The sequence below is a fragment of the Octopus bimaculoides genome, chromosome 8, assembly GCF_001194135.2.
Source record: "Octopus bimaculoides isolate UCB-OBI-ISO-001 chromosome 8, ASM119413v2, whole genome shotgun sequence".
NCBI lineage: Eukaryota > Metazoa > Mollusca > Cephalopoda > Octopoda > Octopodidae > Octopus > Octopus bimaculoides.
Genome location: NC_068988.1, coordinates 54586533 through 54601188, shown reverse-complemented (window position 1 = coordinate 54601188; position 14656 = coordinate 54586533). Strand labels below are relative to the sequence as shown.

Genomic DNA, 14656 nt, shown 5'->3' with positions numbered 1-14656 from the left:
ATCATCATCATCATCATCATCATCATCATCATCATCATCATCATCATCATCATCATCATCATCATCATCATCATCATCATCATCATCATTTAACATCTTGTTTTCCATGCTGGTATGGTTAGATGGCTTGACAGGAACTGGCTAGGCCAGGGGCTGCACCAGGTTCCAAAGTCTGTTTTGGCTTGGTTTCTATGGCTGGATGCCCTTCCTAACACCATATATATATATCTATCCATTATTATAGCCATTAGACTATCCATTCAGATGATCTGTTTTTTTATGTGGTGAAGATTTGTGTAGAACTAGTCACACTTTTTGGAAATGCTGTTAGCAGAAAGTTGATGCAAATGTTTGCCACTAACTCCATGAACAATATACCCCTGGTTTTTCTATTAGAGTTCTCCATCCCTTGGGTAGGTTGCCTTTGACACTCCTTAGAGTCTAACATCACCCTTGTAGGTTAAATGCACACCTTGGTGCCAAACTAGAAAATTCTAAATCTTTACACACATATTATATCACATATCTGGATGGACATTGACTCTCCTGAGTTCATCCACCTTTTGAAGAGTCTTGTTTTTCATTCCACAGGGTATGCAAAAACCACTTTATTCGACAAGCAGGTTTGGTGGTGTTGCCATTCAAGGTAAAGCCTGTATTCACTGAGTTATATGTATAAATTCACTGGAAATTAATTAACTTAAACTGATTTTCATCATTATCATCACCGCCATCATCATTGTTTTTTAATGTCCACTTTTCTATACTTGCATGGGTCTGGAGAGAGTTTATTGAAGCAAGGTTTCTCCTATGGACAGACAAGTAGGCAAGTAGAGAGACAGATAACATTTTACACTCTTTGTGGCAACGTTGTGGTTGGTGTTTTCCACTGAATGAAGTCAGGCTGTGGTCATTTCTAAACTAAATGGACAGTGGTCATCAACTACAGACTGTTATTAGTCACTAAGACACACAATTATCAAGATTCCTTTATTATTATTTTATTTTTTTAATTTTACACCAAACAATGAATGAAGTAAGGTAAGTTTAGTCACCAAAGTTTACAAACCTATCATTGAACTGGTCACATACACGCACACACAATATATTCTCTCTCACTTATACATATATGTGCATGTACATGTGTATATATGTATATATATATATATATGTGTGTGTGTGTGTGTGTGTGTATGTATGTATGTATGTACATGAATATATATATTGTGATCATGTGATCAACTAGGGGGGGGGGGGGCAAGCACAGACACAAAGTCGTGCACACACACATAAACACATACACACATAGATATTTATATATATATACATATATACAATGGGTTTCTCTCAGTTTCTGCCTACCAAATCCATTCACAAGGCTTTGGTCAGTCCAGGGCCATAGTGGAAGACACTTGCCCAAGGAGCCACACAGTGGGACTGAACCTGGAATCATGTGGTTAAGAAGCAAGTTTCTTACCACACAACCATGTATATACCTACATCTACATCCATATACTGTTCATCAAGGTACAGTATGGTTGAATGATTAAGAACTATACCTATGCAAGCACAATGTTCCAGGTTCAGATACAGTAGAATCTCAGGCATGGTCATTTTCTATAAGCCTCAAGATGACCAATACTTTGTTAGTGAAACTGGAGAAACAGAAACAGTAAGGAAGCCTGTTAGATGAAATTATGCTTTTGATTCAAAAGTACTGCTTTGTCACACATTATTTCATGCTGAAATAAATATTTGTGTCAAATGCCAAAGTGCAATACCTGAACAAGGGATTTTAAAGAAATGAATCCTTCATCTGGGAAGCATTTATTTAAGTTTATCAAGTAGACAGCAGATCAATAACTTCCAGTCAAAGGTCAACCACAAGTTATTTTGCTAATGCTGTTAGATGGATTTTGATAGATTTTTAATGCTTTGACATTTTTATTGAGATGTGAAAAATGCTGCTGAAACTTCAGACTATAAGAATATCTTGTGTAAATTTGATAAGAAATCAAGAATTTACATTTTTGGCTATTTTTTTCACAGCAGCATAAGTGGTTGAAGATATTTATCAATAACAAGGAGTGAAAAAAGCTTATGTTGAAAAGCTTTCACGGCGGGGCATATGTTCCATATAAGCTTAGAAATCACCTTGTAATCTTAGACTGAACTCGTTAAGATATATCATTAAGTCAGACAATTATATTAATTTCCACAACTATTCACCATTTGCAAGTAGTAGCTAAGCAAAATTTTTCTCATTCTAAATATATCAATCCCCATCTGAAGTTCAAAAATTTGTGAGATAACATTACTGCTACTCAGTTATCATACAGTTCCTTTCAAAAATAGTTCAAACTTGTGATGTTTGAGTGCATGCAATTGAATAAAATTCATTGCTGATATCTATCAGATATAATAGATATAAATGTTTCCCATAAAAAACTTATTGATGAATGATGCAGTGAAACATTCTCGGTATTTCTACCACCAGTACTGTCGCAAACATTGTAGACATATTCAATAAAACTGCTTCCTGTACCGCACACATTTTTTTCTATCACTAGTTCCAACCCTTTCATTACCATATTTCATTTAAAGCACACTGTCTTTGTTTCAATTTAATTTAAAGATAATGAAGAATTTTGTAAAATAACTTTGTCATTTTAAGCTGGTGCTTGGAACATTAATATGAAATTTTGATGTAAAGTTTTTATTTAGATCATTTTAACAAAATAAATTTCTATCATAGAACCAGAGTCAGTCTCAGGCGAGCTAGTATCAAAAGGTTGATGCAATTTAAACAATTCCTAACCAGATTGTTCTAGGTCAATGTTTTTCTCCACCTCTTTAAAAATATTTTTGCCTGTAGTTCTTCCACACATGCTGTTCACTGAAGTAGGTCTTCTTTCACTTCAAACTTAGCTTGAATGATCACCAGCTACAGCGATTTGTCAGGTATCTCTAATGATTCATCAATAGCTTGAGAAATCCCTTTATCGTTTATTTGCACAGAATGTAGTTATTGATGCCTTTAATCACACAGTGGGATGAATGCTTTGATCAATGCTTTGAAAATCATATTATGGAGGACAGAAAATTATGTGGAAACCTGTTAAATACATGAGTGTTTCTGTATATACCAGTGTAAATTGGTGTGTTGAATTCAAATAGATGGACTTAGCCATTTAGTAAAGAGTTATTAATAAAATAAATAGAAGATGTTGGTATTGATATAATTAGAAAATAAAGTAATTCTTAATTATGAATAAAGAGTTGATACCATCATTATCATCATCATGATCATTTTAGCATCCACTTTTCTGTACTTGCATGAATCGGACAGAATTTATTTAGGCAGATTTTCTATAGTTGGATGCCCTTCCTGTCACTAACCCTCACCTGCTTCCAAGCAAAGTAATATTTCCCCATGACCAGACATGTTCTCATACAAAATTAGAAATGACATGTTCTCATACAAAATCAGAAATGCTTGCACGATTGTGACAATCATTTGCAAGTATCATGTAATGTCAAGACAACGAGACAAACACACATTCACAGACACACATGTATTCATATAAAGATATATATACAATAGGTTTCTTTTGGTGTCTCTCTACCAAATCCATGCACTGAGCTTTGGTTGGCCTAGGGCCCAAGGTGCCATGCAGGGGATCTGAACCTGGAACCATATAATCGGGAAGCAAACTTTTTAACATATTGCCATGCCTGTAGCTGTACTAATACTGCTTCCATTGCAAATATCTAATATATATATATATATATATATATATATATATATATATATAAAATCTAGAAAATGGAGATGTAGCATTAATATAATTTATTATCTGCAAAAATTCAACATATTCTCTTACAGCTGTTTCAATTTAGACTTAAAGATTAAATTACAATAATTAAATCATTGTATTAGGCAAAATCTCATCAGAGGTGTAGAAAAGATATGGTGTTGGGTTATTAGGTGTCGTATTTTCAAATCATCTCAACAGACATATATATATATATACACATACATTTGCATACATACATTTATATATTTATATATGAATATAAATGTAGACATATATAAATATATATACATGTATATATATATATATATGTGTGTGTGTGTGTGTATCTTAATATATATGTGCGTGTGTGTGCGTGCATGTATATATATGTGTGTGTGCGTGCATGTATATATATATGTGTGTGTATGTATGTGTATACAATACATACATCCATACACAATCATAAACGCAACACTAACTACCGCATTGCTATGTTTGGTGCTATCAGAACATCGCAGTTTTTCAGAAGATGACAAAAACAAAAATATAGGTTAAAACGTAAATGAATGCATCACACACAAGATGCTATAGGTTTACTGCTGGGGCATGACATGCCTTGCTAATTACCTACTTGCCTGGCTCTATATGTAGACTGGTAGGTAGATACGTAGATAGAAGAACGTGTTTCTTTACAGAAGTGAGAAAATAAACACATACATACTCACCAGCATATTTCACATACAAACACACTCAAATACAAACGCACACATACATACCGGTTAAATAAATACTTAAATATCAAATGGCTGGTATTTTTTCCAAGTTGTCTAATCACAACTAGAGATATCCATCAATAGGTGATTATCTCCCTTCGACTTCAACTGTTTTGCTACCCTATTTCTTTTGAAATAAGCTGCTTTTGTTTCACTTAATTTTTGAAAATAATGAATAACATATTTAAATAGCTTTGTCTTTCTTAAGCTGGTACTTGGAACGTAAATTAACTTGAAATTTTGATGAAAGATTTTAATTTAGATCATTTTAAAACATGAAGTTTGTATCAAAGAACCAGAGGCTGTTTTGAGTGGGGTAGTATTAAAAGGGTTAAGAATGTGGAATGGAAGAAAGGAATTAGCATGTTGTGCCATTCACTCTTTTACTAAAGATCCCAAACTAAATATTCAGTTAGATGGGAAGTAATTCTTCAGAATTCTTGAATGATAAACTTAATTGGCACTCAGCTTAACACTCCCATCTGGCTCTTGGGTGTCTTTAGCAAGGTCCATTCTCTTGTAACAGTATGCACCAGGTCCCCACGGTGAATACATCAAGGTCTTTTCGCTTTTCCTTTCATCAGTCTTGGAGGCCATGCAAAGAGATCAGAGACACTACTCTTCCCGTTTTCAATAAGTCATAACGGCAAAATCTGTTCTAGCTCCCACAGTGTCAAAATGAGTTTCAATACATACATACATGCATGCATGCATGCATGCATGCATGCATGCATGCATGCATACATACCTACATACCTACATACATAATACAGGCATATCAAATATCATACATCACAAATTCTTGATTTATTAAAACTATCTTCACCTGTAGAGGATGTTTCACAATTACTAAATGGCAAGTGAAATCAGCATCACATTACCAAGGGAAATAATCACAAGAATCAAGAATTCTTCAAAGTTGACAGACAATTATGAAAAAAAAATGAACAGGCTTTTTGTCTGGAGATAAGAGGATAGTTGTGGACACATGTTTCTGACAAATGGACATTATCAGTATAACAATTGTCCAACAATGAACATCTTTCAGTTTCAGTCTACCAAATCTACTCACAAGGCATCGGTCAACCCACAGCTACAGCAGAAGACACTCACTTGGGGGTGATGTATACTAGATTTAAACCAGAACTACTTGGTTATCCTGTGAGCTACTTAATCACTCTGCCATGCCTATGCCTATTTCTAATTAATTTCTTTCTTTCAGTTAATATACTAATTTTCCTTGTTTACTTATTTACAGTATTGTATCTATTTAGTGATTTTCTTATTAGTATTTCAGAAGACACAGTAATGTCTATGTTTCACTGAGAAGGTCTACTAACACTGAAACATGTCTGAAGTTACCTCCCATATTAGCACAATGATTAAAAAATATTTGTCCTTGATCTAATTTTGTCTTTTTTTTTATTATATTTTCACCATGTAAATATTTCTAATTATATTCTTTGTGTTCACCACTACATTAATTATGTTAACACTAATTTAATTATTAGTTTTCATGTCAGTGGCATATCTGAGTAATTAATCTTGGTTATCTTTTTTTCATAATAATGATGATGATGATGATGATAATGACATCAAAACAAAATTCCTCTCCCTATTTCACAGATGAGTGTTTAATTGCAGACAGAACAATCAGCTAAAATACAATTTTCCACCCTAAAAAAATATTCCTACTTTGTAAGAATTAAAAATAATCACATAGCAGAATAACTAAAAGAACAGTAAATATAAAAAAAAGAAATAGTTATAGCTATAATTATAGTTTAGGATAAGGTAGGCCTTGATCCAGTTCTGTAGTCAAAGAGATCCAAGCTGTCTATTTTATTTATGTTTTCTTTTTTTGCTGTTTGTTGCATTTCAGATATAGCAAGGATTAGATTACATAATGTGTTCATCATTTTAAAAATATGATAGGGTGTACTTTGTGGGAGATTTAGCTGCTAATTCTAACACTCTGAGTGACTATGTAGGGAAGTAATTTTGCTCTTAGTTGTATGGATCCAGATCAACCTTTCTTGAGCAGACCGATGATTAAAATCACTCCAGCTGTGACCATCCTCTCTGTTTTCCCTTAGACAAGGTGTACCAAAGACTACTATTATCTAATATGTTTTTCCATTTTTAAGATAGTTATGTGTGGTTGGTGTAAGCTTTGGTTTCTATTTCTAGTAGGTTGAACTGCTACATAGGAAAATTCCCTTTAGCATTTTATGGTGTAACATTCATTTCAGTTTTAGTTTTATTTACATAAAGATTGAATTTCAATTTAATTATAATGAATTTGAAATATTTGTAATGCTTTTACTGTTGGGAAAAAAATAAGATGTTTTTATTGATTGTGTAATAATTTTAGCTATGCAAGTGAGAAGTTAAATGAGTAGAATGAGACTAGATTAGAACCTTATACAACTTTCACCATTAAAAGAGAAGAAACAAAGAGAGAGAGAGAGAGAGAAAGAGAAAGAGAAAGAGAGAGAGAGAGAGAGAAAGAGAGAGAGAGAGAGTAACAAACACAGCATGTTATTTATGCTGTATTAGTTACATATATTAGTAGTGATACATTAACAAAAAAAAAAAGTAAAAGAAAATTCTTGCACTTATGGACTTGTCCAATAGTTTAGACCAAGAACAAATCCTGATTCAGCCTTGCCCATGTAATATAGGAACTGCCAGATCTATATTTATGTCTCTCTATATATATGTATTTGTGTGTGTGTATGTGTGCGTGTGTCTGTCTGTACATATGTGTGTGTGTGTATGTATGTTTGGACATGTATATGATTATACATACATACATATATATCTATATATATATACATGTGTGTGTGTGTGTATATATATATATATATATATATATACATATATATATGATCTAACTAAGATAAGTATTGAATAATTTCTTCTATTTATGATAATGGCACAAACATATATGTGTACTTGAGTTTGCTTTGCAATCATGTGGTCTCAGGTTCAGTTCTACTGATTGGCACCATGGGCAAGTGTCTTCTATAGCTTTGGGCCAACTAATGCTTTGCAAGCATAAATTGTTTGATGGAAACTGTGTGGAAGCCTATCATATATGTATGCATGCATGCATGCATCTATGTATGTTTTCTTTTCTCTTTTTGATTTAGAATAACTTTTGACTGGTCACTGACTTGGTAACAAGGTTGTGAAGGAAAGCATCTTGTTTCCTCCATCATCATTTAATGTCCAAGACATTCTACATATGACAGCACCCATAAAACTCTTTCAAAGTGTTAAGAGCCCATGGTATGGTATAGCACAGCATGTTACATATGGAGGTGCACTTCCATGAATGGTTCAATTTGTATCTTATCCTTCCAAAGCTGCTAAAACCAGCGAGAACAACCCAGACCGAAACTGTTAACCTGTAGAGGATGTTAATGATGACACTGATAATGATGATGATGGAGATGGTTGTTGGTGCTGGTGATGATGATGATGATGGTAGTGGTGATGGTGGTGGTTGTGGTGATGATGATGATGGTGATTCAAAATAGCATGAATAACAACTGTATCTCATACACATAACCTTAACTGTCAGAGTATATCTGACACAACACACCTTGACTTAGCACACAGCATTATTTCACACAATTATATCCTGTTAACCACACAACATCTCATATAACATACCATGACAACACTTGGTAATTTATTGCAATCGTAGATTGCAGTCATGACGTGTACATCGTAGAATGTACTGCATCATTAATCTTAAAAAAGTGTTTCACATCACTATTTGCATTAGGCCCCAGTTTTCCAAAAATTCATGCAACCCACCATCAACAGACAGAGTTAGTTCTAGCACATAGCATATCTATTCATGTAAAAGTTGCATTATTCTTTTCGTGATTTTTAACGGAAAAACTGGGGTATGAACTATACATGGAGCAAAGCTAAAACTGTGACGAGAAAAAATTTCATACCATGATTTAACACTAAATCAGAGGTGCAACTTAAACTTGTGTATGACTTGTACACAAGTAAATACAATATATTATATTTAAATGAAGTTTTAATTAAAATGCTATTGCAAGTTTTATTCACTTGTTACTTAAAACCCCATTCTGAAGTAATCCATGCCCCACTAAAATATTGCCAAACCTCATCAATGGGGCATGCAGTCTAACTTAAGAAATATTGATCTAAAGTACTGAATTAATGACTTGTCTAGCTTATCTATCCATGACATGGTTCCTCTCAGAAGGAAATAGGTCTACTTGCTCAATAGTAGCTACAATTGCACTAACAATTCCTGCTAATTTCTAAACTTACAGAACAATGAAACCCCTTCTAAAAATGAAGAAATTATCATAAAATATATTAAAATGTATACATGCATTTCAACAGAAAAGTTTTGAGTGAAGAGCTTTTAGGATACTTTCCTGTTATTCACAATCAATTTTTTTTTTTACTCACAAAAGAATTAGTTAATATACTATTAAACAATCACCCAGTTCCTTGCTTTTTCCCTTCTCTGTGAGGTAGTGATAGCCATTTCAAAAGTTCACTGATCAAGTATTACACCTGTCTCATCATTGCAATAGTTTATTAAGTAAATAAAAAAAAAAGTGACTGTTGATAACAGGTAAGTATCATTTTTAAAATAATACAAAGTACTATATTATACATCCTTCAAAATTTCTATGCTTCCTAAAATTCACAAACAGTACAGCTGAAACCAACTCTCTAATTTTTAAGTGACTCATTCACTGTTTACTTCCTGTGCATTATTCTGTATACAGTTCATGCACTTTTTCTGCACTTACTTTTTCTGATGAGTTGTAGTGCACCTGAGCACTGTATACAATAAGTTCATTACCTATTGAAAAATAAACTCGACTATGTAACATAAATCCTTTTGTCTTTCATATATGTTTTTATTCTGTTTGATGTTTTATTCTGTTTTATGCATGATGTTGTATAGGATTACCTATAATGAATTAATAAAGACACTTACCTCTCGTATACCTCCTGTCGGTGTGCATGTTGTCATCACCTGATGAACAGAAAAAAGGAAAACATGATATATTAATTGTCTTGAAATGTGAGAATATTAAATGAAAAAAGCATAAGGCTGTGATAATCATGCCTTGCCCAAAGATATTTTCAATATAAATTAAATGAAATGGTTGATTCCAACTGAAAATTAAAACTGTCATGAAATATTTGGTTATCTTCCAATCTGTCAGTTTTATAATAATGACTGTTACAACAAACAAAAAGTGATTTTACAGTTGTTTCCAGTACATCATAGGAATATGGTATATTGACTCTAGCTGTAGAAAAAACACCAAGGTTAAGAACCTACATGGCTGTAACAAAGTTTTAGCTTAAAACTTACAGACAAACAATCTGGTCCTGAATACAATCCTTATTAAACAACATTGAACATTGAAAACCTGTAAGAACCAGATTATTGTAGTCCTTATGATTCTAAACATTGGATACTTTAAAGAATCCTTATTATTTAAAAAGTCTCATCTGCATCACTTCTCCGCATAGTAACTTTGATTTTGTTTTGGAAGAAGGCAGTAGATTAGCTGAAACGATAGAGTGATGGACAGAATGCCTCGTGTTCTTGATTTATGTCCCTTTATATTTTGAATTCGAATTCCACAGAAGTCACTGTTACCTTTTGTCTTTCAGAGATCAATAAAATAATTGGCATCAGGTACTGGGATGAAAGCCCAGTTAAGTTCCTTTCTCAGTTTTGTGGTCTTATGCCAATATTTAACCCTTTAGCATTCAAATTACTCAGTCAAATGTTCTGAATTAATAATGTATTATCTTTTAGCTTCTAGATTTAGATGACGTGATTATTTATTTTTAGAATAGCATTGTAGGGTAGGTGTGAGAAGCCAGATCTGGCCATTTTGAGCAGAAAACAAGCAGAATATCTGGGCCTGATGTGGCCAGTTTAAATGCTAAAAGGTTAAGCACCAAGTTTTCCCAATCAAAAACCATCATAACCTTTGCAACTTTACCCACTCTGAAGACATTATAGCTTTCATAACCTCTCCAATTCTGATTTTAGTTAAACAAAGAACATTACACTTCTTATTCAAATTGATCCTTTAAAAAAACAATCCTTGGAATTCGATACTTATTTCAAACTCATTTGATTACAAAACCTCATAATGAATTTGTTCAAAGAGAATTTTGAAAAAGTAATTAAAATGTTATGTATTAAGAGGCATATTAAATACGTATGTTATGTAAATGGGTGACAGAAATAGAATTCCTAAAAATACTCCTTGTTTAAGTAGCGGAACGGTTTTAAAACGACACTAATGGCCATGAAAGATGAATTGATTATTACTACTCAGAGAATAATTATAACTCTTATAATAGTTCATATCTTACGACATGAATATATACACAAATATACATAAATACAGACGGCATGACTGTTTAGTTAAGAAGCTTGTTTTGCAACCAAATGGTTTTGGGTTCCATCCTACTGTGTGACACTTTGGGCAAGTGCCTTCTACTATGGCCCTAGGCTGACCAATGTCTAATGAGTGAATTTGGAAGTTCCTTGATGATGATGATGATGATGATAAATAGATAGATATGTAGGTATGTCGATAGATAGATAAAAAGACAGACAGACAGACAGGTAGGTGGGTAGATAGATAGATAGATGTAAAAGTACCTACACAGTGCCATGTAAAAGTGCCCGTGTGGTGCCACCTAACAGCGCCTGTGCAATGTCACATAAAAGCACCTGTGCAGTGCCATATAAAAGCACCCAGCACACTGTAAAGTGGTTGGCATTAGGAAGGACATCAAGCCATAGAAACCATGCCAAATCAGACCGGAGTCTGGTGCAGCCTCACCCGCTTGCTAGCTCTATTCACCCTGTCCAACCCAAGGTGAGAATTCAGTTCATGACCCCTGATTTACAAGACACACATGACAGAGAGACAGAATTATTACAGATTAGATAGATGTTTATTAGAAAGGTAGACAGAAAGAAACAAACGCACAGAACTAAGAGAGTTGATGCAAAAAAAAAAAAGAATGAAAAAATGAATAAAAAGCCATTGTCCAGTAAACTGGAACATTTCCTGAAATCAATATATCATCTTTCTCTACAACCCTTCTGCATTCTATCGAGAGAACCATTGAAATGTCTACCGACCAAATATCTATGCAGTCTATTGTGCAAAATCTCTACAGAATTGTTTGACCTGCTATATATAGCAGCTAAATTTCACTTAGATCACCCTTGCCATGTTAAAAAGAGAACACAGTAATAATGCAGTCTTAGATTTCGTGAAAGAGTTGGGATGGTCACAGCTGGAGTGTCTTCAATTATAGGTCTGCTCAGTCAGAGTTGAACAACAATAACAAATTGGAAGCTTTTATTGTTCATTTGCTTTAGTCATTGGCTTTGGCCATGCTGGGGCACCATCTCAAAGAGTTTTAGTTGTACAGATCAACCCCAACACTTATTCTTAAATCTGGTACTTATTATATCAGACTTTTTCCAAACCAATGATGAGTTTCAGGAATGTAAACAAACCAACACCAGTTGTCAAACAGCAGAGTAGTGGTGACAGTGACACACACTCTCACACACTATATATATATATATATATATATATCATCATTATCATCACCATTTAACGTCTGCTTTCCATGCTAGCATGGGTTGGACGATTTGACTGAGGACTAGCAAACCAGATGGCTGCACCAGGCTCCAATCTGATCTGGTAGAGTTTCTCCAGCTGGATGCCCTTCCTAACGCCAACCACTCCGAGAGTGTAGTGGGTGATTTTACGTGCCATCGGCATGAGGGCCAATCAGGTGGTACTGGCAACGGCCATGCTCAAGTGGTGCTTTTTACATGCCACCTGCACAGGAGCCAGTCCAGCAGCACTGGCAACAACCTCACTCGAATGTTTTTTCACGTGCCAGTAAGGCAACGCTGGTAATGAACACATTCGAATGGTGCTTTTTACGTGCCACCGGCACGGAAGCCAGTCAGCTGCGCTGGTTGCGGTCACACTCAGATGGTGCTCTTAGTGCTCCACTGGCATGGGTGCCAGTCATCGAATTTATGAATTTGATTTGATTTTGATTTCATATACACACACACACACACATATAATAGGTTTCCAATTTTCTACACAATTTTCACAAGGCATCGGTCAGCCCATGACATTTGCCCAAGGTACCATGCAGTGGAACTGAACTTGAAACCATGTGGTCACAAAGTAAGCTTCTTAACCACACAACCATGCTGACGATATTTTAGAAATATATTTGGGACTCTTTTCCAGTATTTGATGTTGATTTTGGAATTTGGACACCCTTTGGAAAAAATTAGGGTGGTAGAACCAATGAGGAGAGCTATGTGGCCACTTGACCTGTTAGAAATTGCAGTCAAATCATAACATTCTACTATCTTGAAAATGGAAAGAAACTTTGGATAGTGTAGTCCTAGATGCATTACATGGGAAAATGTAGGGGAGTTGGTCAAGATTGAAATGCTTCTGGTCATAAGTTTGCTAAATCATGGCTGACCAGCAATTAAATAATAACAAGAAGCCAAAGTTGGAGCCTGTGTAAGATTACCTGACCTGCTAGAGATACCAACCTAATCATATTTTGCCATCTCAGAAAAACAAAAAACAAAAACAAAAACAAAAAAAAACAAGGATAGTATGGTCTTTGAGATATACTATGTCTAAAAATAAAGATAAGATAGTCAAGGCTGGAGCATCTTTGATCATAGATCTGCTATTGAGATAAGGATCATCTACAGCTCAACAATAATAACAACAAGCAGGGTCGGGGTATACAGAGAGATCTGAGTAGAAGAAGAATAAAGGAAAAATGTGGGGTTGGGGTGGAGGTTTGGAAGTAATAAAGGCTGCTGGGTTAGATTCAAGAATAAAGAATGTTGAGATATAAAAACAGTGATCATAATCTCTTGTTTGCTTTCTCTTTCTCTTTACTTCTCTGTTATTGGCAATCATCCTCGTTCCTTTTCACACATACTGAATAAATAAGCATTAATTAATTAATATTCTCAAATACAAAGAAATAAAAATAAAATAGACACAATGGGAACAGTTCAAATTGAAACAGAGTGGAACACTGTGGAAATAAGGAGAAGGCAATATACAATATATTAATATCATCAATACTGAATAGGCGCATCATTTGAAATGGTCTACAAAAAACAAAAAGAAAATGTTACAAAAACCAAAGTGGTTTGTCTGTGTAATGTACAAAGGGCTGTTGTAATTAATTCACTAATGAAAATATTTATTAAATAATTAGATCTATATAGTTAAATATATTATTTATTGTGGGTGTTGGGAATTTCAGTGCTTCAAAACAGTGACCAATGGTTTCACCTCAGGGAGAGAAGAAATCTTTGGATTGATTTAATTAAATATACAGGATATACATAAAAAAAAAGAAGAAAAACGTATGTGTGTGTATGAATGTATATAAATGTTTAGGTATGCAAAGAGTTTAATCATGTTTTTCTATAAATGAATAAATGCATATGTGTGTGTGCATTATTATTACATATGTATGTATTTATAATTCTTCTGGGATCAGTAGAGCTTAGGAAAACATAAAGCTATAAATAATGGCATGCAAATATTGGGGTAAATATACCCTTTGAATAGAAAAAACTGAACACTGCCTGTGAGACTTGAACTCACATCTCTTGTAGACATGTCGACAAGAGATGTTGGTTTTACATGCAGTTATGTAGCTTCATGTGCTTCGTTCTCCAATGTTAAAAAAAAAAGAAAGATTTATTTCTCATTCTCTTGAAAGTGTACAAATTCTTATGACATCAACAATATATATATATATATATATATATCAACTAGCAGAAATACCCGGCTTCGCCCGGGTTAAAGAGAATAATGAAATCTAAAAACGCCGTCTAGACTACGCAACCCTCAACTGTTAGTAGCTACGATACCATATTTCTACATTAATAACTCTCCAATCCATGCCAACATGGAACATAGACATTAAGTGGAATGCCAGTCTCTCATC

The 14656-nt window shown here is 34.0% G+C and overlaps 1 protein-coding gene across 15 annotated transcripts in view; it reads right to left on the bottom strand.

Moving 5' to 3' along the window:
• LOC106882633 (tensin-1) overlaps nucleotides 1-14656 on the bottom strand; it is an 835201-nt gene that overhangs the window by 254422 nt on the left and 566123 nt on the right. For all 15 annotated transcript variants that reach the window (XM_052970116.1, XM_052970114.1, XM_052970115.1 and 12 more), the window contains one exon: nucleotides 9579-9617. In XM_052970116.1, coding sequence (XP_052826076.1) covers nucleotides 9579-9617 — 39 coding nt within the window. The remainder of the gene's footprint in view (nucleotides 1-9578; nucleotides 9618-14656) is intronic.